The sequence below is a fragment of the Mastigoproctus giganteus genome, chromosome 7, assembly GCF_048544385.1.
Source record: "Mastigoproctus giganteus isolate SK-2022 chromosome 7, ASM4854438v1, whole genome shotgun sequence".
NCBI classification, from domain to species: Eukaryota; Metazoa; Arthropoda; class Arachnida; order Uropygi; family Thelyphonidae; genus Mastigoproctus; species Mastigoproctus giganteus.
In genome coordinates, this window is record NC_143581.1 from 206,132,529 (window position 1) to 206,160,443 (window position 27,915).

The window sequence follows — 27,915 nt, forward strand, 5'->3', positions numbered from 1 at the left end:
CCAAGTATATAATATCAAAGTTATTCCCTGCATCCAGTTCTTTTGTGACTGCATCATAGTATCCAAGATAAGTTGGTCAGGCAAGACTTCCCCTTAACAAACCATGCTGTGTCTGAGCTATAACTGAAGTCTTGTCTAAATGATCCTGCAGTGCTTCTTTAACCAGTGCCACCATTAATTTTCCTGGAACAGAAGTTAAGCTCACAGGTCTATAATTACTTGTGTCAGCCTTTGATCCTCCTTTGTGAATTGGGGTCACATTTGCACATTTCCAGTCTATGGGTACCTCCCCTGAGTCCAAGGAAGCTCTCATAATTATGGCTAAGGGTTTGCTTACTTCCTTTGCTGCCTCCTTTAATATAACTGGATAGATCCCATCCACCCCGGGTGCCTTTCTTGTGTTTATCTTCAACAGTTTCTCCTCCACTTTACTCCCAGTTATTTCAAGATTCTGTAGCTTACTCCTAGAGTTGAATACACCTCTGGCATTCCCCTTGCTGAATAACTCTTCATGTGTGAATGTCGATGCAAAATATTCATTTAGTTTGTTAGCTACCTGAGCAGGATCATCAACAGTTGACCCATCAATATCAAGTGGACCAATCTGATTCATCCCCTTCCTTCTAGAGTTTACATAAGTAAAGAACTCTTTGCTGTTTTTCTTTGCATCCCTTGCCAAGGATTTCTCGTAATCTGCCTTCGCCTGCCTAACCTCCTTTGTAACTTGGTTACAGATCAACTTATATCTATCATAGTCTTCTGTGTCACGTGTTAATTTGTATGCACCCCATGCATTTTTCTTCTCTGCCATTTCCTCATTAGTTCATCTGACATCCATTTAGGCCTAAACCTTGAACAATATTTCTTAGTTGGTATGTAAAGCCTAGTAGCTTCCAAGATAAGTTCTTTGAATGCTTCCCATTTTGAATTTGCTGTTGGTAACATCATCAGTTGGTCCCACTGTATAGAATTTAAATACTGTCTCAGTCCATCGTAGTCGCCTTTACGGAAGCAATAACCCTTCCCTTTACCTCTAATGGTAGTTACCTCTTTGAGTAAATCCCACTTCAGCACACTGTGATCACTGCCACCTAGTGATTCATTTATCTGCAGATTCTTAATGCATGAAGAATCACTGCTGATAATCAAATCAAGAGTATTACTCCCTCTAGTTGCCTCCCGAACATGCTGATGTAGAAAACAATCATCCAATAAATCCACAAAAGCCTTGCTACTGTGTGAGTGACTAGCCCCCAAATTCCAGTCAATATCTGGGAAATTAAAATCCCCCATTATAAGACTGTCTGATTTACTGGCCCACTCTATTTCCCTGTACAGTTTCTTATTATACTCATCAGAGTCATTAGGCCTATAGCACACTCCTACTCTCAATTTTGATCTCCCAATGCTTATGTCACAACAAACTGACTCAACACTACACTGTCCAGCGATGTCGACTGGCTTCACTTCCTTGGTTTTTATGTGTTTCTTAACTAATAGCCTAACCCCTCCCCCCTTCCTATCCTGTCTATCCTTTCTGTAGACCTTGTACTCCCCAAATTCCAGTTCTGCATCCCTTATATCTGTGTGACACCACGTCTCTGATATCCCAACAATATCTGCCTTTGATGTTTTGAGCAATACCTCAAATTCATCAAATTTATTTACTAAACTCCTAGCATTGGTGTACACGCAAGTATACCTGCACCTATTTCTATTCTTAGCTACCCTAACACAACCCATGTGTTTACTTGTACCGCAATGGCTCCCAGCAGTCTCTGAAATACCATGCATCTTGTTTTTCAGGCTTCTGCTCATTCTGATAGAAGCAGTGCAAGAATCTCTTTCACCTCTGCCAGTGGCTACTGTCAATCTATTGGTCTTTGTCTCCCCCCCAAGCTAGCAGTTTTCCGACCCACCTAACACTGCCTCGATAGCATCAGCAAATATTCTTGCACCCTTTCTATTTAAGTGTATCCCATCCCTGTAGAAGCAATCTCTCCTGTTAACAAGTACAGTCCAGGTTGAAAAAAATTCTACCCCTTGAGCCTTGCACAATCTTTCCAGGGCCGAATTGATCGACAAGGCTCTCATCATATACTCCCTCCTATCGTGTCTGGGCAGAATTGCAGACACTTTCAAATTCAACCCTAATTCTCGGCTTTTGTTCAACAGTGACCTGTACTTGTTAAGTAATTCTGCCGGTCTCCTACTCTTAATATTATTATTGCCAACGTGTACAACTATATCACCTTTTGTGCCCTTAAAAGATGATATTCGCTCTACAACATCATCAACCTTTGCCCCTGGCAGACATACCCTGGTCCTGTTCCACCTATCTTTTTTACAAAGCATGTTCCCCGTTTCCCTGACAATAGAGTCACCAACAACTACTAGTTCCTTCGGGACCAGCGCATTCTGCCTTGGGGGTTGTCTCTGTGTCACGCGATGCCCAAGTGCAAGCTCTGGCGTTGATGTGGGCAACTGAGAGCTTGATGGGCCCCTCAATTTAGTTTCTTCGAGGGCATCCACCCTGTCCTTCAAGCTCTCATATAGGCCCACAAGAACGCCGAGTTGTTGCCTGATATCGATACACTCCTTGCATCGCGCACACACAAAGACATCCCCCATGGCAGTATCATGTCCCGTACCCGATTGCTCTGCAAACATCAAGCAAACAGTGCATTTTATAAGGCTGTGAGTCAGAGGACAACTGCCCCCCTCAGTTCTGTTCTGAGCCACAGCACTTCCATTAGCTTGAGCCTTTTGCTTTGCTGCTCTGGTCTGAGTCATGATTCTATTAATTTATTAATTAATTATAATTAATTATGTTATGTTATTAATTATGTTAAATATAATTAATTATATTACGTTTGTAATCTAAGTCGTTATATGTTATTTATTTAAACGTACAATTTAACTGCTAACGAAGTTCAACTAACACTATCTAGTACGGTATATAACTATCGTATCACAAAGGCGGGAAAATTACGAACGGTAGCGGAGTTGAAACACATGGAAACCCTTACCGATACTTTTATGCAATTACAAGGCCGAGTAAAGAATAAATACACCAGATTAATCAGAAAATCACAAAATAATGTTATACTACTAAATTTAAATCAAAAGTTTTAGAAAAACAATAATTTCAAATCAATAAATAAGAAAATTCCACTTAGCGGCTTTGAACACGACCGTCTCTAGTATGCCTGATATACCTTTATCGATATCATTGATAAATACACAAAACAACAATGGGCACAGCACTGAACCCTGAGAGACTCTACTAATAACATTATTCCACGTAGATCAGCGTCCATTTCTTACCACCCTTTGCCGTCTGTCACTCAGTCATCCCTTTATCCATTGCAGCAACTTGCCCTTAATGCCATACCGCTCCAATTTGTACAGCAATCTTCCATATGCAACAGTATAAAAAGCTTTCCTGAAATCCAAGTATCAAAATTATTTTTTGAATTCTGTTCCTTTGTGACCACATCGTAGTATCCAATAAAATTGGTCAGACAAAACTTCCCCTTTACAAACCCATGCTGTATATGAACTACTAGTGCAGTCTTGTCTAGGTGATCCTGTATCACCTCTTTATTAGTGACTTCATTATTTTCCCCAAAACAGAAGTCAGACTAAGAAGTCTGTAATTACTCATGTCACTCTTTGATTCCCCTTTGTGAATTGGGAACATATTTGCATATCTCTAGTCCATGGGGACCTCCCCTGAGTCCAAGGAAGCTTTCATAATTATGGCTAAGGGTTTGCTTACTTCATTTAATATAACTGGATAAATCCCATTCACCCCAGATGCCTTTCTTTTGTTCAATTTCAACAATTCTTCTCCACTTTGATCTCAGTTATTACCGTATAATTTAGCTCCCTGCCAGAGTTTGATAAGCTTCTGGCTTCCACTTCCCTACAAACCTCATGTGTGAATCTAGATGCAAAATACTCATTCAGTTTATCAGTTACTTGAGCGGGATTATCAATAGTCAAACCATCTATGTTAAGAGGACCAATCGAATTCATCCCCTTCCTTCTAGAGTTTTCATAAGTAAAGAACTCTTTGCTGTTTTTCTTTGCATTCTTTGCCAAAGATTTCTTGTAATCTGCCTTTACCTGCCTAACCTGCTTTGTGACTTGATTACAGACTGGCTTATATCTGCCTTAGGCTTCTGTATCACCTGATAATTTATATGCAATCCATGTATTTTTATTCTCTGCCATGAGCCTCATTAATTCATCTGACATCCATTTAAACCTGAACCTTGAACGGTACAGGCAGTTCTCGCTTTACGAGTTCCCAGGTTTACAAGGTTTTTTTTCCCCCAAGTATCAAGTATCAACAAAATCAAAAATATGAACATTAATTGCAAAAAATGAATGTTAAACATTCATAAATACCACATTCCAACCACGTGCATAGCTGTTGAATACAGTGTACCCCCACTTTACGATATTATTCAGTTCAAGAGACATCATTGTATCATTCAAATATTGTTATTGTGAACCCAATAACACATTGTTTTTTGGTAAATTGTTTCAAGATCTCGGAAGTTGAAAATTTAGCTGTATAACTAAGCTATTTATCTCTTCATTCTTCACCTTCATTCTTCACCTCATTTTTAAGGTCACAAGCATGACCTTAAGGCCATATAAAAGGTTGTGAGCATGGTTTGTAAATTGTATTAGTTATCTATTCAAATCATTAAAATGCACATCATTATCATATGTTCCATTATAAGAATCAATTTTAAACCCCTTTGTGATGTTTTTCTAAAGCACATTTCTGGAGGTCACAACCATAAAACAAAAATAATTTGTACTTTCCGGTTTATTGGGCTTTTCTGTTACAGCAAGCAGTTATAAATGTGTAGTAAACTCGACGTTATTGCATTTGCAAAAATACCGATAGCTGGAATTGTGTGATTTTACGTTATTATGGTGAAATATTATTATTATTATTATTAGCTATATGGCGCAAGGAAACCTGTGGCTTATGCTGCACCAGCCAAAAAAAAAAAAAATTTTCCAAAGTATCCTGAGAGAGAGTGTCATAAGTAGAAGGAAATCACCAGGAAAGAGAAGAATGATGATATCCGGCTCAGGACCCTGGGTGTGCCAAGCCCATACTCACCAGATGTGAGCCCCTGGTGTATGTTTCCCCTTTACTGAAATCTTCAATCGTATAAAACACAAATAAATTTTCAGAATCTTCTCTTCGTTCCTTTTGTTTTAAGCTTCGTAAACTTGTTATTCCACGCGAATCGTGTTAGTTGCAATTTGCGTATGCCGTTAAAAAATGCTTATGCATGCAATCGTGTAATTAAAAGAGAAGATTATCTTGGAAATAAACGCCTCTTACAACATTTCTGAAGAAGATGACTCCTTGTGCAACAAACCAACAAGTGCTGAGCCAATAATGATTGATTAACGAGTGTGCCTTTAGTCGATGATGATGAAGAATAAACATTCCTTAACATTTGTAAGTCGTAAATAATTTCTCTATTATTATAATTGGCTAGATTTTACAGGCTGTGTTTTTATTTCTTTCGATAAATCAATCATTGTTTAAACATAAACTAATTATCTAACTAATTTCATTGTTGAGAACGTAACACCTATTTTTAACCATATGTCTATGGGAAATAAATTCCTGCTTTACAAGCGCATGCTAGGAACAAATTAACTCAAAGTCGAGAACTACCTGTATTTCTTAGTTAGTATGAAAAGCCTAGTAGCCCCCAAGATTAAGTCCCCGAAGGGTTCCCTTTTAAGAGCACCTCCATAGCCAGGTGGGAAGGAGCAGCAGTGCGTAGCACACGCTTTTTGATTAGACTGGGGTTCAAGCCCGTCACCACCAAATACGGATGCGGAAAGGTCAGGGAATGACCACCGCATATCCCGGAGCAATATGGCCTTAGTTGCTAATGCTCCTAAAAACCAAATAACAAACAAACAAAAAAAAAACAAAACAGCTTCCCTTTTAAAATTTGGTAACATCATAAGTTGATCCCACTGCATAAAATTTAAAAACTGTCTGAGACAACTGTAGTTGCCTTTGCAAAATCAAAAACCCTTCCCTTTACCCTTGAAGGTAGTTATATCTTTAAGTAAATCCCACATCAATACACTGTGATCACTGTCATCTAGTGGTTCCTTTATCTGCAAATTCTTAATGCATGAATTATCACTGGTGATAATCAGATCAAGAGTATTACTTCCTCTGTTTGCTCCTCAAACATGTTGCTCAAACACGTCTTGCTAGCGGGCGAGTGACCAAACCACAAGTTCCAGTCAATATCTGGAAAGTTAAAATCCCCCATTACAAGACATTCTGATTTACTGGCCCACTCTATTTCTCTGCACAATTTTTTGTTGTGCTCATCAGAGTCAGTGTCATTAGGCCTATAACACACTCCTACTGTCATTTTCCCTTTCACGGTGTTTATGTCACACCAAACAGACTCAACATTGCACTGTCCACCCATGTCAACTGGATGTGCTTCCTTAAATTTTGTGTGTTTCTTAACTAACAGCATAACCCCTTCCTATCCTGTTTATCCTTTCTGTACACATTGTACACCCCGAATTCCAATTCTGCATTTGTTATCTCAGTGTGACACCATGTCTCTGATATCTCAACAATATCAGCCTTTAATTTTTTCATCAGTATCTAAAATTCATGAAATTTATTTACTGTACTTCTAGCATTGGTGTACATCCAAGTACAGGTGCAAGTATATGTGCACCTGTTCTTACTCTTAGTTACCCTAGCACAGCACATGTATTTACCTGTTTCATGATGACTCCCAGCAGCTGTTGAAATCCCCAGCAACTTGCTCTCTAGGCTGCGGCTCATTACAATAGAAGCAGTGCAAGAATCACTTTCACCTCTGCCTGCGGCTACTGTTAATCTTTTAGTCTGTGAATTTCCCAAGTTAGTGTTTTTCTGACCCACCTAACACTGCCTCGATAGCATCCGCAAATATTCATGCACCCTTTCTATTTAAGTGTATCCTATCCCTGTAGAAGCAGTCTCTCCTGTTAGCAAGCACAGGCCATACTGAAAAATATTCTAGCTCATGAGCCTTGCACAATCTCTCCAGGGCCGAATTGATTGACAAGGCTCTCATCATATACTCCCTACTATCGTGTCTGGGCAGAATTGCAGACACTTTAAAATTTAACCCTAACTCACGGCTTTTTTTCAGGATCTGCAGATCTCTTACTCTTAAGAGATCTGCAGATCTCTTACTCTTAAGGTCATTAGTGCCAACGTGTACAACAATATCACCTTTTGTGCCCTTATAAGATGATATCTGCCCTACAACTTCATCAACTTTTGCCCCTGGCAGTCATACCCCTGTCCTGTTCTGCCTATCCTTTTTGCATATTTTCTCTATTTCCCTGACACTAGTGTCACCAACAATAACTACTTCCTGTGGGACCAGGGCACTCTGACTTGGAGATTGTCACTGTGTTGCTTGATGCAGAGAAGTGAGCTCTGGCATTGAGCTGGGCAGCTGAGAATTTGATGGGCCCTCATATTAATTTCTTCGAGGGCTTATACCCTACACCTCAAACTCTCATAGATGCCCATCAAAACGCTGAGTTGGCGCCTAATGAATGCTCCCAGCAAACACATTAACAGCAGCTACTGCTATGAAAATCACTCCTGTATGTAGGGACCAGCTGTAATAGAAATAAATTGAGGAAAACATACGGATATGTCTCAGCAGCAGTACAACCAGAAATTTTGTGGAATGGAGTGGGAGTGATCGTACCTTTACCTTCCACGTTATTTTTATTCAAGCATTTTACTGTCACATGTTTGTATATAAACAAGTGACAGTACAGCAGTTTTATAATATAAAACAAATTGTTATTTGTATTAGTGTTTATATTTTTATATATTTTTTTAGTAACACTGGTCAGCCAAAAAAAAAAAAATTTTTTTTCGCTCTCTGTTAAAATCAGGGTGATTCTTGTAGATTTAATGTTGCTGAATTCAAATATGGCAACCATATTGGCGTAACACCCACTAATGTAAAGAGAGAAGGTGTTAAAGTCAAAAATTTCTAGTCAAAAAATTTTTAGTTAAAAAGATATATTTTAAGAAAATGTTACATACAGTACTAAATATTGAACAATGGGTTTACTAACCTTATTCTATTTACAAAAAGGTTCATCTGATAACAAAACACCTATTTCGTCCTTTTTTGCCTTTTATAATCGTCCATTGGTGTCTCTCGTACAAGATTCCAACAGTAGTCTGCCAACATGGGTGGTGGTGATAGGTGGAATAGGACCAGGGTATGTCTGCCAGGGGCAAAAGTTGATGACGTTGTAGAGCGGATATCATCTTTTAAGGGCACAAAAGGTGATATAGTTGTACACGTTGGCACTAATGACATTAAGAGTAGGAGACCGGCGGAATTACTTGACAAGTACAGGTCACTGATGAAAAAAAGCCGTGAATTAGGGTTGAAATTGAAAGTGTCTGCAATTCTGCCCAGACACGATAGGAGGGAGTATATGATGAGGGCCCTGTCAATCAATTCGGCCCTGGAAAGATTGTGCAGGGCTCAAGGGGTAGAATTTTTTTCAGCCTGGTCTGTACTTGTTAACAGGAGAGACTGCTTCTACAGGGATGGGATACACTTAAATAGAAAGGGTGCAAGAATGTTTGCTGATGCTATCGAGGCAATGTTAGGTGGGTCGGAAAACTGCTAGATTGGGGGGATACAAGGACTAATAGATTAACAGTAGCCACTGGCAGAGGTGAAAGTGATTCTTGCACTGCTTCTATTGGAATGAGCCGCAGCCTGGAAAATAAGATGCAGGATATTTCAGAGACTGCTGGGAATCATTGGGGTACAAGTAAACACATGGGTTGTGTTAGGGTAGCTAAGAAAAAGAACAGGTGCATGTATACTTGTGTGTACACCAATGCTAGGAGTTTAGTAAATAAATTTGATGAATTTGAGGTATTGCTCAAAACATCAAAGGCAGATATTGTGGGGATTTCAGAGACGTGGTGTCACACAGATATAAGAAATGCAGAACTGGAATTTGGGGAGTACAATGTGTACAGAAAGGATAGACAGGATAGGAAGGGAGGAGGGGTTATGCTATTAATTAAGAAACACATAAAATCCAAGGAAGTGAAGCCAGTCGACATCGCTGGACAGTGCAGTGTCGAGTCAGTTTGGTGTGACATAAGCATTGTGAGATCAAAATTGAGAGTAGGAGTGTGCTATAGGCCTAATGACTCTGATGAGTATAATAAGAAACTGTTCGGAGAAATAGAGTGGGCCAGTAAATCAGAGAGTCTTATAATGGGGGATTTTAATTTCCTAGATATTGACTGGAATTTGGGGGCTGGTCACTCACACAGTAGCAAGGCTTTTGTGGATTTATTGGATGATTGTTTTCTACATCAGCATGTTCGGGAGGCAACTAGAGGGAGTAATACTCTTGATTTGATTATCAGTAGTGATTCTTCATGCATTAAGAATCTGCAGATAAATGAACCACTTGGTGGCAGTGATCACAGTGTGCTGAAGTGGGAGTTACTCAAAGAGGTAACTACCATTAGGGGTAAAGGGAAGGGGTATTGCTTTCGTAAAGGCGACTACAATGGACTGAGACAGTATTTAAATTCTATACAGTGGGATCAACTGATGATATTGCCAACAGCAAATTCAAAATGGGAAGCATTCAAAGAACTTATCGTGGAAGCTACTAGGCTTTACATACCAACTAAGAAATATTGTTCAAGGTTTAGGCCTAAATGGTTGTCAGATGAACTAATGAGGCATATGGCAGAGAAGAAAAATGCATGGGATACATACAAATTAACACGTGACACGGATGCCTATGATAGATACAAGTTGATCTGTAACCAAGTTACAAAGGAGGTTAGGCAGGCGAAGGCAGATTACGAGAGATCCTTGGCAAGGGATGCGAAGAAAAACAGCAAAGAGTTCTTTACTTATGTAAACTCTAGAAGGAAGGGGATGAATCAGATTGGTCCACTTGAGATCGATGGGTCAACTGTTGATGACCCTGCTCGGGTAGCTAACAAACTAAATGAATATTTTGCATCGACATTCACACATGAGGAGTTATTCAGCGAGGGGAATGCCAGAGGTGTATTCAACTCTAGCAGTAAGCTAGAGAATCTTGTAATAACTGAGAGCAAAGTGGAGGAGAAATTGTTGAAGATAAACACAAGAAAGGCACCTGGGGTGGATGGGATCTATCCAGTTATATTAAAGGAGGCAGCAAAGGAGGTAAGCAAACCCTTAGCCATAATTATGAGAGCTTCCTTGGACTCAGGGGAGGTACCCATTGACTGGAGATGTGCAAATGTGACCCCAATTCACAAAGGGGGATCAAAGGCTGACACAAGTAATTATAGACCTGTGAGTTTAACTTCTGTTCCCGGAAAATTAATGGAGGCACTGGTGAAAGAAGCACTGCAGGATCATCTAGACAAGACTTCAGTTATAGCTAGGACACAGCATGGTTTTGTTAAGGGGAAGTCTTGCCTGACCAATTTGATTGGATACTATGATGCAGTCACAAAAGAACTGGATGCAGGGAATAACTTTGATATTATATACTTGGATCTTAGAAAGGCTTTTGATACTGTTGCACATGGAAGACTGCTGCACAAATTGGAGCAGTGTGGCATTGGAGGCAAGTTGCTGCTATGGATAAAGGGGTGGTTGAGGGGGAGAAGACAGAGAGTGGTAATCAATGGACACTGCTCATCGTGGACTAATGTTATTAGTGGAGTCCCTCAGGGTTCAGTATTGGGGCCTTTATTGTTTTCTGTATTTATAAATGATATTGATGATGGTATATCAGGCTTAATGTCCAAGTTTGCAGACGATACGAAGGTTGGCAGGGTTGTCAAGGACACTACTGACACTATGCTGCTGCAACAGGATTTGGAAAGGTTGAGCAGATGGGCTTCGAGGTGGCAAATGAAGTTTAACATTGACAAATGTAAAGTACTACATATGGGAAACAGCAACCCCAGAGCAACGTATCAACTCTGTGGTACTACACTGACAGTGGTAGAGAATGAAAGGGACCTGGGGGTGGTGGTGCAGGCAGATATGAAGTTCTCTGAGCAGTGCAGACGAGCTGCAAGAGTAGCTCATGGTGTATTGTCAATGATATATAGGAATTTTTCTAGCAGGGATAAGGAGGTGATTATTCCCTTGTATAAGGCAATGGTCAGGCCACACCTAGAGTACTGTATACAGGCCTGGAGGCCTCATTTCAGGAAGGATGTAGAGCTGCTGGAACGAGTACAGAGAAGGGCAACTAGATTGGTGAATGGGACAAAGGGGTTCTCTTACGAAGAAAGGCTTAAGTTTTGCAAATTACAGTGTCTGGAAACTAGGCACCAGCGGGGTGATCTGATAGAGGTGTACAAAGCCTTGAATGGTTTGAGCATGCTCAATGCTGATGGGATTCTTCCTCTAGCTCAGAAAAATCACCTGAGAGGGCATAAATTCAAATTGAGGAAAGACAGATGTAGGATAGATGTGCGGAAATTTGCCTTTAGCCAGCGGGTGGTTGGTGGGTGGAACAGACTTCCATCCCTTGTCGTGGAAGTTGATAGCCTAAATAAGTTTAAGGCTCAGCTGGACAGGTATTTCGAACGAACAGAGGGGTGAAGTGGAAGTGGTTATTTTTATTTATTTATGTTACTTTTTTTTTTTTTTTTTTTTTTTGGCTGATGCTGCATAAGCTTGCTTTCTTGCATCAAATGCCTCTACTAATGCTAATGCTAACATATTTGGACTTTTTCCCAGGGAAAGTTTAGTCCATTTGAGAAATATCTTGGTGAAACCTTTCACCGTGTTCTTTGCTAACCACAAAGTTTTTACGATTTGGCAGATTTCCAACATTTACTAATCCTAGTATTCTCTTAAAGTTAGCTTGTATTTTTAAATGGATAGTCATCTTCCATATATTAACATGATGGTGCCCCACAGATTTATTTAAGGCATAATGTCTCCTTCCACATGATTTATTGTCTGTGGACCAAAATTAGCATGGTGATTCCACAATGATGGTGGAAAGTGAGCAGTGGGTTCAATTCAGTTTGTTTCGAAGTATTTTGTATGCTCTTCACACTTTGCATATGAAAGATGTTGTGGTGGTGGATGTTCTCGAATGATTCCTTCCCAAGCTTCCTCTAGTTCCTCTAAAGAAACAAATGCTAATCCCACCATTGAGTTCACTAACTTTCTGACAATTTGTTCCTCAATGTATGCCAGTTGTACTCCTAAATGTTGTACTTAAAAGTTACTAATATATTGTGTGCAATTCGTAAGTAGTCATGTATGTATTAACAAATTAATTATTTTAAAATGTTAGAAAATTTATTCATTCCACTTATTTCTGATTTATTTCCCATCTTTTACTATATTTCTGAATTTACGGTATTTTTCATTGCTGAAAAGGTACATATTTCTTTATAATGAAATTTCTGTTTAAAGAATTTTTTTAAGGGAACGATTGATTTCATTATATAGAGGTCCGACTGTATATAGTGCTGTGGCTTCTCTTTTTTTATCCAGTGTGCAATATGGTGTTTTAAATTTGACACCCAGTTTTTGCAATTTCTATAGATGAATTTCCCAGGAAATTGATTCTGCGAGCCTTTGTAACAATGTATACTGAAGAAAGAATGCATAATAATTTTATTTTCGAAAAGCAATTTTTTGTGCGTGATATGACCACTTTGTTTCTTTGCATGCTAAGAAACAGTTATAGTATATATTTCTTTTCTATTCATGATGTAAGCATGCAGCCACCCTAGCTAAATCAGTCAGCTACATCTGCTGCATCCTTAACCATGCCTTTCCAGCAAATGAGGCAGTTCATAAAAGAAGCGAGCCTTTGTGAGTGTTACTCCTTGTTTACATCAGGAATAAACTAAGGAGACATAACGTACTAAATGCAAATTTTATTTTGTAATTTTTCTTATTTAACTTATTGAGGGCAATGGACACGGCATACTTTATTTTATTTCATTGTTCAGTAGTATAGAGACATGCATTGACATTTGGCTGAATAGTGGTCATTGAATGAAATATGATCCTTTTCAAAGTTCATAAGTGCTGATATGCCTTGGAAGGAGTGGTACTTGTAAGTTTCCTGCCTTTAATTCTATTTAATATTTTTTATGAAAAGTTGCACTTGTGCTTGTTGGGTGTAAGGGTGCATGTCCTTGGTCAGGGAGTGGTGCATTAGCACTGCTGGGTTGATTTAAGAATTGCTTTGTCTTTTTCTTATATCTGTATTCTGCTTTTATCTTGTTTCTGTTTATATCATGGTATATTTATTTCCTGAAATTGTTATGTAAGTAACTTGTAATGTGAAATGCTACTGTACCAAATTGTAGATTTTTTGGTTAATTAGTAATAGTTAATAAGTGATGACTGCCTAAAGACAACCTCTAAGTTCAAATCATGATTGAGTGCAGGAAAAAAGTCTATTTCAAAACTCTCTCCCCCCCCCCCATCAGCTGAATCTTTCTAAAAATGACAATATAGATTCCTCAGTTTGGCAGGATTTTAAATTTCAAGTTAAAAATTCATTTAGGAATCATTACTTACATGATATAAATTTCCAAAATTGGACTTTTAAATAGTTATACAGTTTGTCAAGTGTAATTTGCATTGCATTTGTTCAAAACCCTTAAAAAATTTTATGTTGCAATGGAACATCATAACTAATGCTAAAACACACAAGGCTAATGTGTGCTTTTAACTTAGCCAGTTACAAATATAAGTTGATTTTAAAATCCAGAAAAAATACTTGCATTATAAAAAAAGCCTGGCTTCTTGTAATAAGTTTCAGGTGATTATCACTTGAAACTTTTTGTTCCAAATTCAGAAAACGCCCTCACTTTTCCTAATTGATGTATTTTTATGGCTGTGCACTGCACCTTTGTTGCACAAAGGAATAAGAATACCACAATATTATGATAATGCAAGTTTTATTGGGTATTTAATTTCTTAACAGGTTTTACAATTATCTCTTATATTATGAACTAAAAATGTGGTATTTTGCCCAGAAAAAAACATAACTTGTGTTATTTTTTCCAGAACTGTGAATTACAAGATTCTGTAACTGAAGTTCATTTTATATCTGAGTTATGTTACAGAATTTGTTGGATCAGTCAGCCAGCCTTAGACAATTGCACAAAATTGTGCCTTTATCATCATCATCTACATGAACTCTCTCTCTCTCTCTCTCTCTCTCTCTCTCTCTCTCTATCTATATATAATTCATGTCAGACACGTGCTTTTGAGCTCCTTCCTTTCTGACCCTTTTTGACGCGAGAACCCCAGTCAAGACTTACATTGTTTGATTCCTCTTCAGAAGAGCTTTCGAGTAGTAATATAATTTGTTTGTGTAGATTTAGCGGAGTTTGAGTTAGGTTAGATTTAAAATTTTCAACTTTAGCCATGGAAGGCTGGATATTCCAATAACAGCTTATTCCACCCTCCCCCACCCACCCCATCAATTACCTCCAGCTATGGTCAGTGAAGGTCAAACAACCACAGCAACATCATCAACATCATCTACTGCCATCAGTGACCCTGACACTGGAAGCCACACCCTGCAACAACAGATGAATACCTCATGGTCCAAAAGGTCAATAACTGTTAATACTTATGCTAATGCTGTATCTAATGGATTATGCTTTCTGCCAGCGAAAACCCCTCTCTCACAACCAAGAATAGCACATACGTGGTCGAACAACGCTCCAACAAATGAAGCAACCACTATTACTTCCCAGGAAAATGGAATGGTAATATCTGCTACCAAGGAAAATACTCCTTTAGAGCAGTACCTTACAGCAATTACGAAGAAAGTACCACCGAAAAATATTACTCACACCTCCCGTGTGGCGGGAACTGTGCAGGTGTATTTCAGCCATCCCTTGTGGGCGCAAACTATCCTGCAAAACAGAATAGACATCTGTCTTCATCGCCTGGAAGTGGCACCAATTGCCTTAGCACCAACGAAAGTTATGATATCAAACGTCCCACCCGAAATACCTCATCAATTTCTGAGAGGAATTTTATTCAAATACGGATCTGTTACTGGGAAAATATGCACACTCTCTGAAGCAACCACAAAACCAGAATTTTCACATATAAAAAGCTTCCGCAGGCAAGCACTTATGCACGTCACCAACAGTGATGCAGCAAACATCCCAAAACTCATCAATGGCAATTTAAGTGGAATCAGTTACACCTTTTATACCTCCATTTCCTCTCTATGTTTCTTCTGCCATGAAGAGGGCCAAATCAGGAAAAACTGCCTACATATCTCTACCTCCTCTGAAGGTAATACCGAAATTCAGTTGGCACCAACCAGGGTCAGGCCAGATCCACAAAGCAAGCTGACTGTTGGAAACAATGGGGAATACAGAAGAAACCATCAAATAGTCAGAGATGCTTCCCACACCAAGCACGTCAGAAAAAAATTCAAAGATCACAGAGGACTAGGACATATCCCTTTCAGAAGACCCACCAACCGAAACAAGAGGGTTTTCTCGGAATCAACCCCCAAGGCAGTCCACATCCAAATTCACAAACAGAAGAAGACAACAGATACCCTGGTAGGAAAACAACCAACCACTAATCAAAACAACAGGAAGGATGAAAATAAATACAGAATACCACAGAAGTCAGACGGTCAGATCCCAAATAAGCCATTCATACCATCAAGTATGGAAATAAATAAGCATGTAGAAACCACCATCGACTCAAATGAAGAACTTGAATCACTGGGGGCCAAAGAAGAGAACAACTGTGATTCCCATGATTCAGAGGACGAAGAGGGGGAAATTGATTTTCCCTACTCTAATGGCCCTCTAATTGTGGAAAAATTAATCTCCTTTCTACGGGAAGTACATGGCTCCCCACAGAAGTTGGTGATAGCTCTGAAGTTCACCGTTAACATACCAGAGCTTATCTCACAACTTAAGGACCTGCATTTTAAACTAAAAGGAAAAAAAGACAGGGCAGATCTGAATAGATCCAAATGCCTGTATTACTTGATTAACGGTCTGGAACAGCAGTACCATCAATCAGGATGCTAACCACTCGAAAACTTGCAAAACCCTTACCTTTATTCCTGCAAATAATGCTGCACTTAGCATGCTATCACTTAATGCAAGAGGATGCACCTCGGCATTGCACAATAAGCTGGCCATTCACCAGGTCCAACAACAACATCATGCCGACCTACTCTTCCTACAAGAAACAAATATTAAAGCAGACACAAGACCATCCTTGCAATGGGCAGATTGACCATATGTATTCCATCATTCACCAACACAACATCATGGAGCAGCAGTGAGTATTGGTCTTCATCATAAGTCTCTTGTAAGCTCAGTGTGATAGCAGAGATCGCTGACTATGAAATTTATGCCCTCCTAGATACCCCAAACCCTGCACCTTTTTAACATCTACATGCTACAGCAGGACAGATGTGCTATTCAAATAACCAACTTCATACAAAGCCATCTCTCTACTATAGATCAGGAACACATCATTCTTTCTGGTGACTTCAACTGCGCCCTTGGCCCAGAAATGGACAGAGTGCGATGCACTGAGCACTGCACAACGTTAATCAACAAACTGCAGACCTTGATAAACAACATTGAACTGGTCGATGTATTTAGACACCAACACCCAGAAGAACAGTCAACAGAACTACAAAGGAACTGGATGCAAAAAATAATTTTGATATCATATATTTGGATTTCAGGAAAGCTTTTGACACTGTTGCGCATGGAAGACTATTGTACAAATTGGAGCAGAATGGTATTAAGGGTAAGTTGCTACAATGGATAAAAGGATGGTTAAGTGGGAGAAGACAGAGGGTGGTAATCAATGGGTGCTGCTCTTCTTGGACTAATGTTATTAGTGGAGTCCCACAGGGTTCAGTGTTGGGTCCACTGTTGTTTTGTATATTTATCAATGATGTTCTGGGTGCGAGGTTAGCCTGTGCAGACATTGCTCCTTAAAGCTCTTCAAACAGAGAAGTTTTTCCTGATTTATTTTCTGCTTTATTAGTTTAAATTGTCATATTAACTTATTTTCTAGAGTAGCTTTATATTCCTAGTTACGATACTTAGTTTAAAGTTTAAATTAGACAGAGATTTCGTAGATATTACTTAGTATCGGTAACGGTATCAAATCCACGTGTCACAAATTGAACGAGAGGTCTTTTAACCAAATTTAGTCGATTTATTAACCAATTGTTATATCAAATTATCTTCTATAAGTAGATTATAGACCTAGTCAGGATCCTTAGTTTATTCTAAATTGAGATAGCGAGATTTCGAAGCTAATCAATACTTACGAGTCCGTAGAAATACCGTTCGTGAATTCCCGCCATTTTTACACGATAGCATAAGCTTAGTGTAGTATACTGCATAATATAATATTGTCAATTAATCAGTAAATCTATTAATCTTGATAAACTTTATTGTCAGTTAAATTGTATTTTTAACTCTATATATATATAACGACTTAATCGTAACAAATAAGTAATACATAACTATAGTGGTACACGTGATACGGAAGTTGTATAAAGGGAACACTAGATACCGAAAAAAAAAAAAAATATATATATATATATATATATAACATAACTGTTTTGGGATATAACTTAAGGATTTAATTTTTGTTTTAAATTTTATTGAATTAAATTGGAATCATGACTCTGACCAGAGCAGCAAAGCAAAAGGCTCAAGCTAATGGGAGTGCTGTGGTTCAGGGGAGAACTGAGGGGGGCAGTTGCCCTCTGAATCACAGTCTATTAAAATGCACTGTTTGCTTGATGTTTGCGGAGCAGTCGGGTACGGGACATGATACTGCCAAGGGGGATGTCTTTGTGTGTGCACGATGTAAGGAGTGCAAGGAAATCAGGCGACAACTCAGCGTTGTTATGGGCCTTTATGAGACCTTGAAGGACAGGGTGGATGCCCTCGAAGGAAATAAATTGAGGGGCCCATCAAGCTCTCAGCTGCCCACATCAACGCCAGAGCTTGCACTTGGTCATCAGGCAACACAGGGGCAGCCCCCTAGGCAGAATGCGCTGGTCCCACAGGAACTAGTAGTTGTTGGTGACTCTATTGTCAGGGAAACGGGGAACATGCTTTGTAAAAAGGATAGGTGGAATAGGACCAGGGTATGTCTGCCAGGGGCAAAGGTTGATGACGTTGTAGAGCGGATATCATCTTTTAAGGGCACAAAAGGTGATATAGTTGTACACGTTGGCACTAATGATATTAAGAGTAGGAGACCGGCGGAATTACTTAGCAAGTACAGGTCACTGTTGAAAAAAAGCCGTGAATTAGGGTTGAACTTGAAAGTGTCTGCAATTCTGCCCAGACACGATAGGAGGGAGTATATGATGAGAGCCTTGTCGATCAATTCGGCCCTGGAGGGATTGTGCAAGGCTCAAGGGGTAGAATTTTTTTCAGCCTGGACTGTACTTGTTAACAGGAGAGATTGCTTCTACAGGGATGGGATACACTTAAATAGAAAGGGTGCAAGAATATTTGCTGATGCTGTCGAGACAGTGTTAGGTGGGTCGGAAAACTGCTAGTTGGGGGGGATACAAGGACTAATAGATTAACAGTAGCCACTGGCAGAGGTGGAAGTGATTCTTGCACTGCTTCTATTCAAATGAGCAGAAGTCTGAAAAACAAGATGCAGGATATTTCAGAGACTGCTGGTAGTCATTGCGTTACAAGTAAACACATGGGTTGTGTTAGGGTAGCTAAGAATAGAAACAGGTTCATGTATACCTGCATGTACACCAATGCTAGGAGTTTGGTAAATAAATTTGATGAATTTGAGGTATTGCTCAAAACATCAAAGGCAGATATTGTTGGGATATCAGAGACGTGGTGTCACACAGATATAAGTAATGTGGAACTGGAATTTGGGGAATACAATGTATATAGAAAGGATAGACAGGACAGGAGGGGAGGAGGGGTTATGCTATTAATTAAGAAACACATAAAGTCAAAGGAAGTGAAGCCAGTTGACATTGCTGGACAGGGCAGTGTCGAGTCAGTTTGGTGTGACATAAGCATAGGGAAATCAAAATTGAGAGTAGGAGTGTGCTATAGGCCTAATGACTCTGATGAGTATAATAATATATTGTACAGGGAAATAGAGTGGGCCAGTAAATCAGAGAGTCTTATAATGGGGGATTTTAATTTCCCAGATATTGACTGGAATTTGTGGGTTGGTCACTCGCACACTAGCAAGGCTTTTGTGGATTTATTGGATGATTGTTTTCTACATCAGCATGTTCGTGAGGCAAAAAGAGGGAGCAATACTCTTGATCTGATTATCAGTAGTGATTCTTCATGCATTAAGAACCTGCAGATAAATGAACCACTAGGTGGCAGTGATCACAGTGTGTTGAAGTGGGATTTACTCAAGGAGGTAACTACCATCAGAGGTAAAGGGAAGGGTTTTTGTTTTCGTAAAGGCGACTATGATGGTCTGAGACAGTATTTAAATTCTATACAGTGGGACCAACTGATGATGTTACCAACAGCAAACTCAAAATGGGAAGCATTCAAGGAACTAATCTTGGTGGCTACCAGGCTTTACATACCAACTAAGAAATATTGTTCAAGGTTTAGGCCTAAATGGTTGTCAGATGGACTAATGAGACATGTGGCAGAGAAGAAAAATGCATGGGATACATACAAATTATTGGGTGACATGGAAGCCTATGATAGATATAAGTTGGTCTGTAACCAAGTCACAAAGGAGATTAGGCAGGCAAAGGCAGACTACGAAAAATCCTTGGCAAAGGATGCAAAGAAAAACAGAAAGGAGTTCTTTACATACTTGAACTCGAGAAGGAAAGGGATGAATCAGATTGGTCCACTGGATATTGATGGTTCAACAGTTGAGGATCCTGCTCAGGTGGCTAACAATCTAAACGAGTATTTTGCATCTACATTCACGCATGAGGAGTTATTCAGGAAGGAGAATGATGTAGGTAAAGTAAACATTGGCAGTGAGCTGGATGATTTTGTAATAACTGAGAGGAAAGTGGAGGAGAGATTGTTGAAGATAAACATAAAAAAGGCACCTGGGGTGGATGGGATCTATCCAGTTATATTAAAGGAGGCAGCAAAGGAAGTATGCAAACCCCTAGCCATAATTATGAGAGCTTCTTTGGACTCAGGGGAGGTACCCATAGACTGGAGATGTGCAAATGTAACCCCAATTCACAAAGGAGGATCAAAGGCTGACACAAGTAATTATAGACCTGTTAGTTTAACTTCTGTTCCAGGTAAATTAATGGAGGCACTGGTTAAAGAAGCACTGCAGGATCATCTAGACAAGAATTCCGTTATAGCTCAGACGCAGCATGGTTTTGTTAAGGGCAAGTCTTGCCTGACCAATTTGATTGGATACTATGATGTAGTCACAAAAGAACTGGATGCAGGGAATAACTTTGATATTATATATTTGGATCTTAGAAAGGCTTTTGATACTGTTGCACATGGAAGACTGCTGCACAAATTGGAGCAGTGTGGCATTGGAGGCAAATTGCTGCTATGGATAAGGGGATGGTTGAGTGGCAGAAGACAGAGAGTGGTAATCAATGGACACTGCTCAACGTGGACTAATGTTATTAGTGGAGTTCCTCAAGGTTCAGTGTTGGGTCCATTGTTGTTTTCGGTGTTTATGAATGATATTGATGATGGGATATCAAGTTTAATGTCTAAGTTTGCAGATGATACAAAGGTTGGCAGGGTCGTTAAGGACACTACTGACGCTATGCTGCTGCAACAGGATCTGGAAAGGTTGAACAGATGGGCTGAGAGGTGGCAAATGAAGTTTAACATTGACAAATGTAAAGTACTACATATGGGTAACAGTAACCCCAGAGCAATGTATCAACTCTGCGGTACTACACTGACAGTAGTGGAGAATGAAAAGGACTTGGGGGTAATTGTGCAGGCAGATATGAAGTTCTCTGAGCAGTGCAGACGAGCTGCAAGAGTAGCTCATGGTGTCTTGTCAATGATATACAGGAATGTTTCTAGCAGGGATAAGGAGGTGATTATTCCCTTGTATAAGGCAATGGTTAGGCCACATCTTGAGTACTGTATACAGGTCTGGAGGCCTCATTTCAAGAAGGATGTAGAGCTGCTGGAACGGGTACAGAGAAGGGCAACAAGATTAGTAAATGGAACAAAGGGTTGCTCTTACGAAGAAAGGCTTAAGTTTTGCAAATTACAGAGTCTGGAGACTAGGCACCTGCGAGGTGATCTGATAGAAGTGTATAAGGCTTTGAATGGTTTGAGCATGCTCAATGCCAATGGGATTCTTCATCTTTCTCAGAATAATCACCTCAGAGGGCATAAATTCAAATTGAGGAAGGACGGATGTCGGATAGATGTGCGGCAATTTGCCTTTGGCCAGCGGGTGGTTGGTTGGTGGAACCGACTTCCATCACTTGTTGTTGAAGTTGATAGCCTAAACAAATTTAAAGCTCAACTGGACAGGTATTTCGAACGAACGGAGGTGTGAAATGGGAGAGGGTTTTTTTTTTTTTTTTTTTTTTTTTTTTGGTGATGCTGAATAAGCTTGCTTTCTTGCATCATATGCCTCTACTAATGCTAATGTTGATGAAGGTATATCAGGCTTAGTGTCGAAGTTTGCAGATGATACAAAGGTTGGCAGGGTTGTTAATGACAGTAATGGCAGTGTGCTACTGCAACAGGATCTAGATAATTTGGGCAGATGGGCTAAGAAGTGGCAACTGAAGTTTAACCTTGACAAATGCAAAGTACTGCATATGGGTAGAAGTAACCCCAGAGAAACGTACCAACTGTGTGGTACTACAGTTAAGGTGGTAGAAAATGAAAAAGACCTGGGAGTAATTGTGCAGTCAGATATGAAGTTTTCTGAGCAATGCAGACAGGCTGCCAGGGCAGGTCATGGGGTTTTGTCAGTGATATATAGGAATTTTGCTAGCAGGGAAAAGGAGGTGATTATCCCTCTGTATAAGGCAATGGTCAGGCCACGCCTTGAGTACTGCGTACAGGTCTGGAGGCCTCATTTTAGGAAGGATGTAGATTTACTTGAGCGTGTACAGAGAAGGGCAACAAGATTGGTGAGGGGAATGAAGAGATCCTCTTACCAAGAGAGGCTTAAGTTCTGCAAATTGCAGTGGCTAGAGACTAGGCACCTGCGCGGTGATCTGATTGAGGTATATAAGGCCTTGAATGGGTTGAGCATGCTGAATTCTGATGGGATCCTTCCACTTGTTCAGATTACGAATCTAAGGGGGCATAAATTCAAATTAAGAAAAGACAGATGTAGAATAGATGTGCGGAAATTTTCCTTTAGCCAGCGGGTGGTTAATTGCTGGAACAAACTTCCATCTGTCGTTGTGGAAGTTGATAGGTTGAATAAATTTAAGGAGGAACTGGACAGGCATTTGGAGGGAATGGTGTGATTTTTTTTTTTTTTTTTTTTTTTGGCTGATGCTGCATAAGCTCATACATTTGCTTTCTTGCATCACATGCCACTACTACTACTACTATCTGTAGTTTTAATAGGCCATGTCAAACACTGATTTATTAATTTTGTATTAGTACAGTACTACAGTAAAATACAATTTTTTTGTGGAATTCTAAATGTTTTTGTACTATTAATATTTAAATTTAATGTATATTTTGCCAACTAAAAAATTTCCTCTCCACCGACCGAAACGTGTTCGGATTAGCGGGACTCCACTGTATTTGATGCTCTGACCAAATACTTTTTCTCATTAGAACACAGACATCACAGAGCAACCGCCATCACTGTAATTCAGTTGCAAGATGGAAACATCACTGAAGTCCCGAAGGAAATCTTCTCTGAAATAACAAGATTTTATAGAGAAATTTACAGTTCTCAAGAACTGTAAATTTCTCTATAAAAATTTCTCTTTGTATATTTCTCTACAAAGGGAACCGAGGAAATCCTTTCAGGACTTAAAAAAATCTCCCATACGGCCCATTGCAGTATGGAGAAACCAATCACCCAAAAAGAACTAACAGCAGCATGCAAAGCCCTTTCCAAAAATAAATCACCAGGTCTGGATGGACTGACTTCTGATTTCTTCCAAACGTTTTGGGATCAACTCGGAGTGCTACTTTTTTGAATGCTTAAAGAAGCCCAGTCCCATGGACTACCAGGTTCGGTCACCACCTCTGTCACTTGACTGATTCCCAAGAAAGGGAATCACACCAACCTATAAAACTGGTGCCCAATTTCCTTAATGAATACAGACTGTAAAATTATTTCCAAAGCCATCGCTAATAGATTAAAATCCACTCTCCCTGATATTATCGATCACCAACAAACATACTCAGTACCTGAAAGATCGATTCACGACAATCTACATCTGATCTGTGACCTCCTCTCCACTACAAGCAGCCAAAGAGAATTCTTAGCACTAATTAGCCTTAACTATGAAAAGGCTTTTGACAGCATTGAAGACAGCTACCTTAAACTACCAAGTTGATAGTTTTAATAAATTTAAGGAAGGATAAATTATTAGAGGGGTTGTAGAAGTATGGGAGTTTTTTTTTTTTTTTTTTTTACTTTTTGCTGATATTGATTGTTCGATTGCAAAAGATGTGATTGTCTGTTATCATTTTAAACTCTTTTTTTTCAAAAATGCATTTTTATAATGAATATGCTATGACCCTTTCTGTAAACATAAAAGTCAAAAAATGCAGTTTATGAGAGTGTAACATTATTTGAAAAAGTAAACTCCAAAGAATATTGGATATGAAGCCTTATCTGAAACTGAATTCAAGATGCCTTTTACTTCACAGTACTGATGAAAATTTCAGCGTAACTGATGAGGAGTTTGAACCAGAGATACCAGATGAAAAATTAAATTCCCGTTTAAAGATTAAAAAAACTTTAAATAGATATAGTTATGGTAATAGAATATTAAAATAAGCACAATCAGCTCTACAATTTAAAATGAGAATGTCCTTAAATGTTAGTGAGAAAATATTATCTAAAAAAAATAAATCAGCATGTGAGAAAATGCACTGATTTATATGGCATCATTTAAGATTTAAAATTGAAATGTGCAGGGTCTACAAGCCAAAAACAGTCCCGAATCTGTGCCTGCTATGGCTAAAGGCAGTCTGGCCCCCAGGGCCCCCTTACTGACTCTCAACTACTTATGCTGATAACGATCATCATCCAATTTTGACCTACAAAAGCAAAAATTAAAGAAATTCTATCTGAAAGAAATTCGGATTCAGAAGTTGATGAGGATATCAAATCAATACATAGAGGATTTATTGCTTCAAAAAACAAGTAAAAAGTTTATTTTTTGTTACTATTTTTTATGAATATTTTTTTAAATTGTGGTTTAATTGTTTACAATAATTTTACTCTATTTCTGAGCAGTCATCAAAATAAGAAGAAATTAATATTTAAAAGCAAAGTTTTCATTTTTTTACAAAACTTCAAAATTTCATTAACTCCATATGTCTGAAATTATAGGGATCCCTTGCACATATTTCGGCAGTTCACTCATGAAAGGTATTAACAAAAAAAAATTCTGATTTACTTTCTTGTAAAAATGTTCATATGCATTTATATATGAAAGAATACTTTTAATTTAAATTTAGGAAAGGGCTGAATCTGGGTACCTTGACATAGGCTTTTTGTATCCTAGCATTAACCTCTGTTCATACACCAATTATGAACTTATTTACAATTGTTAGTATTTTTATCTTTTCAACTAAGACTGAAGGTGGGAATATATCTTAAAAGACAAAGCTCCATGATTGGCTAGTTATTTATGCTAAAAAGCTGATAAAAATATATAATTTACAATATCAGTTATTGAATTTTCATGAAAATTAGCAGTATATGATAATGAACTATGATTATTGTGACTAAGCTATTTTACAAAAGAATAGGGGAAAATCATGCCCAAAACAAAATTGTTAGTATAGAGTATATTCTTCTTGTTTCTTTCTTTTAGTTATAAACAACATGACATGAAATTTAGGAATAATAAAATATTAATGCTTAATTATGTTGTGTCTCAAATCAATATAAGGTGTGATCAAAAAGTCCATTGATGGGTCCCCTTTGAAGTAGTCTCCTTGGCAATGTATGGATACTTCTACAGTTGCTAATAGTTCCTGGGTTGCATTTTTAATAATTTCCTTGATTGTTTCAACTCTTGGCTATTTAAGACTTTGAGCTTGGGACACTCCCCCCCTCCGCAACTAAGTTTGGCAGATGTGATAAAATGCAAACACCAATTCTGTATATGCTTCAGTCTGACTGCAAATAAATGGATGATTCATGCATTACTATGTCTAAATTTTTGTGAATGTTGTGATAACCCAGGGGCTCACATCTGGTGAGTATGGGCTTGGCACACCCAGGGTCCTGAGTTGGATATCATCATTCTTCTCTTTCTTGGCAATTCCCTTCTACTTTTGTCTCTCTCTCTCTCTCTCTCTCTCTCTCTCTCTCTCTCTCTCTCTCTCTCTCTCTCAGGGTAACTTGGGAAAATTTTTTTTTGGCTGGTGCAGCATAAGCCTCAGGCTTCCTTGCACCATATAGCTAATAATAATAATATTGCAACTCACTACAATGCCACAATTTCAAAATACAGAGTCAATCTCTGAACTTTTTGATCATACCACATGTTATGTGTTATTTATTTGGTAACCTGCATTTTTTAATTATTTCATTAATCCTGTTCTTTAGGTGTAATCATGAATACATGGATTTATATACAGAAATCGAAGATCCTAGTCTGGACCTTATTAGCACACCTTTCGGTGGTAGATATTGTGGGCACAATGTTCCTCGAAGGAGAATTTCCATGCACCAGACAATGGTTATTGGATTCTATACAGATGAGAAAATTGTTACAAATGAAGTCTTCCAAGGAATGTATGAGTTTATTGATGCCTGTAGGTATTAATACTTTACCTTTTTATGTGGATTTTTTTTGGTAGAGATTTAATATATACCAACTGAAATGCCCTTCTGTAATTTAAAAGATTTTACTTTGGAATCATTTCTGGCTAAAAATCATATGTAGATTGTCACATATTGATTGCATATTAAGACTGTTAACTAGAGTGCCACAGTTTTTTATACCGAATTTTATCACATGTCAAAGGTTTTATGATGTTATATAGGTGCGTAGCTAAATGGGAAAATGCTGAACTTCACGGTAATGATAAATTATTTTCGTTAGATATCATTTCCCTGTACACTAACATAAATGTAGACTACACTCTTGATGTAGTTTGGAAATTGTTAAACGACAGTACCATCATGATTAATCACTATAAGTTACCTAAAACAGAAATTTTCCATTTAATCAACTTCGACTTGAAGCTAATTATTTTGCTTTTAAAGACATGCTATAAAAGCAGATTTTTGGATTACCTACGGGTTTAAGCCTGAGCAGCCTAATAGTGGAAATCTATCTTGCTAATATCGAGCACATACATTTAACACTGTTTCTAGTAGTAGTAGTAGTAGTAGCAGTAGTGGCACATGATGCAAGAAAGCAAGTGTAGGAGTTTATGCAGCATCAGCCAAAAAAAAAAAAAAAAAAAAAAATCACACCATTCCCTCCAAATGCCTGTCCAGTTCCTCCTTAAATTTATTTAACCTATCAACTTCCACAACGACAGATGGAAGTTTGTTCCAGCAATTAACCACCCGCTGGCTAAAGGCAAATTTCCGCACATCTATTCTACATCTGTCCTTTCTTAATTTGAACTTATGTCCCCGTAGGTTGGTAATCTGAACAAGTGGAAGGATCCCATCAGAATTCAGCGTGCTCAACCCATTCAAGGCCTTAAAGACCTCAATCAGATCACCGCGCAGGTGCCTAGTCTCCAGCCACTGCAATTTGCAGAACTTAAGCCTCTCTTGGTAAGAGAATCCCTTCATTCCCCTCACCAATCGTGTTGCTCTTCTCTGTACACGCTCAAGCAAATCTACATCCTTCCTAAAATGAGGCCTCCAGACCTGTACGCAGTACTCAAGGCGTGGCCTGACCATTGCCTTATACAGAGGGACAATCACCTCCTTTTCCCTGCTAGCAAAATTCCTATATATCATTGACAAAACCCCCATGACCCGCCCTAGCAGCCTGTCTGCACTGCTCAGAAAACTTCATATCTGACTGCACAATTACTCCCAGGTCTTTTTAATTTTCTACCACCTTAAGTGTAGTACCACACAGTTGGTACGTTTCTCTGGGATTCCTTCTACCCATATGCAGTACTTTGCATTTGTCAAGGTTGAACTTCAGTTGCCACTTCTTAGCTCATCTGCCCAAATTATCTAGATCCTGTTGCAGTAGCACACTGCCATTACTATCATTAACAACCCTGCCAACCTTTGTGTCATCTGCAAACTTCGACATTAAGCCTGATATATCTTCATCAATATCATTGATAAATACCCAAAACAACAGTGGACCCAACACCGAACCCTGTGGGACTCCACTAATAACATTAGTCCATGAAGAGCAGCACCCATTGATTACCACTCTCTGTCTTCTCCCACTTAACCATCCTTTTATCCATTGTAGCAACTTACCCTTAATACCATTCTGCTCCAATTTGTACAGTAGTCTTCCATGCGCAACAGTGTCAAAAGCTTTCCTGAAATCCAAGTATATGATATCAAAATTATTTTTTGCATCCAGTTCCTTTGTGACCACATCATAATAACCAATCAAATTTGTCAGACAAGACTTTCCCTTAACAAACCCATGCTGTGTTTGAATTATTGC

The 27,915-nt window shown here is 38.8% G+C and overlaps 1 protein-coding gene across 1 annotated transcript in view; it reads left to right on the forward strand.

Annotated features, from left to right (window-relative positions):
• Window positions 1-27,915, forward strand: part of LOC150083615 (suppressor of lurcher protein 1-like) — a 383,165-nt gene that overhangs the window by 22,936 nt on the left and 332,314 nt on the right. The window contains exon 3 of the mRNA XM_090378541.1: window positions 25,860-26,068. Coding sequence (XP_090234667.1) covers window positions 25,860-26,068 — 209 coding nt within the window. The remainder of the gene's footprint in view (window positions 1-25,859; window positions 26,069-27,915) is intronic.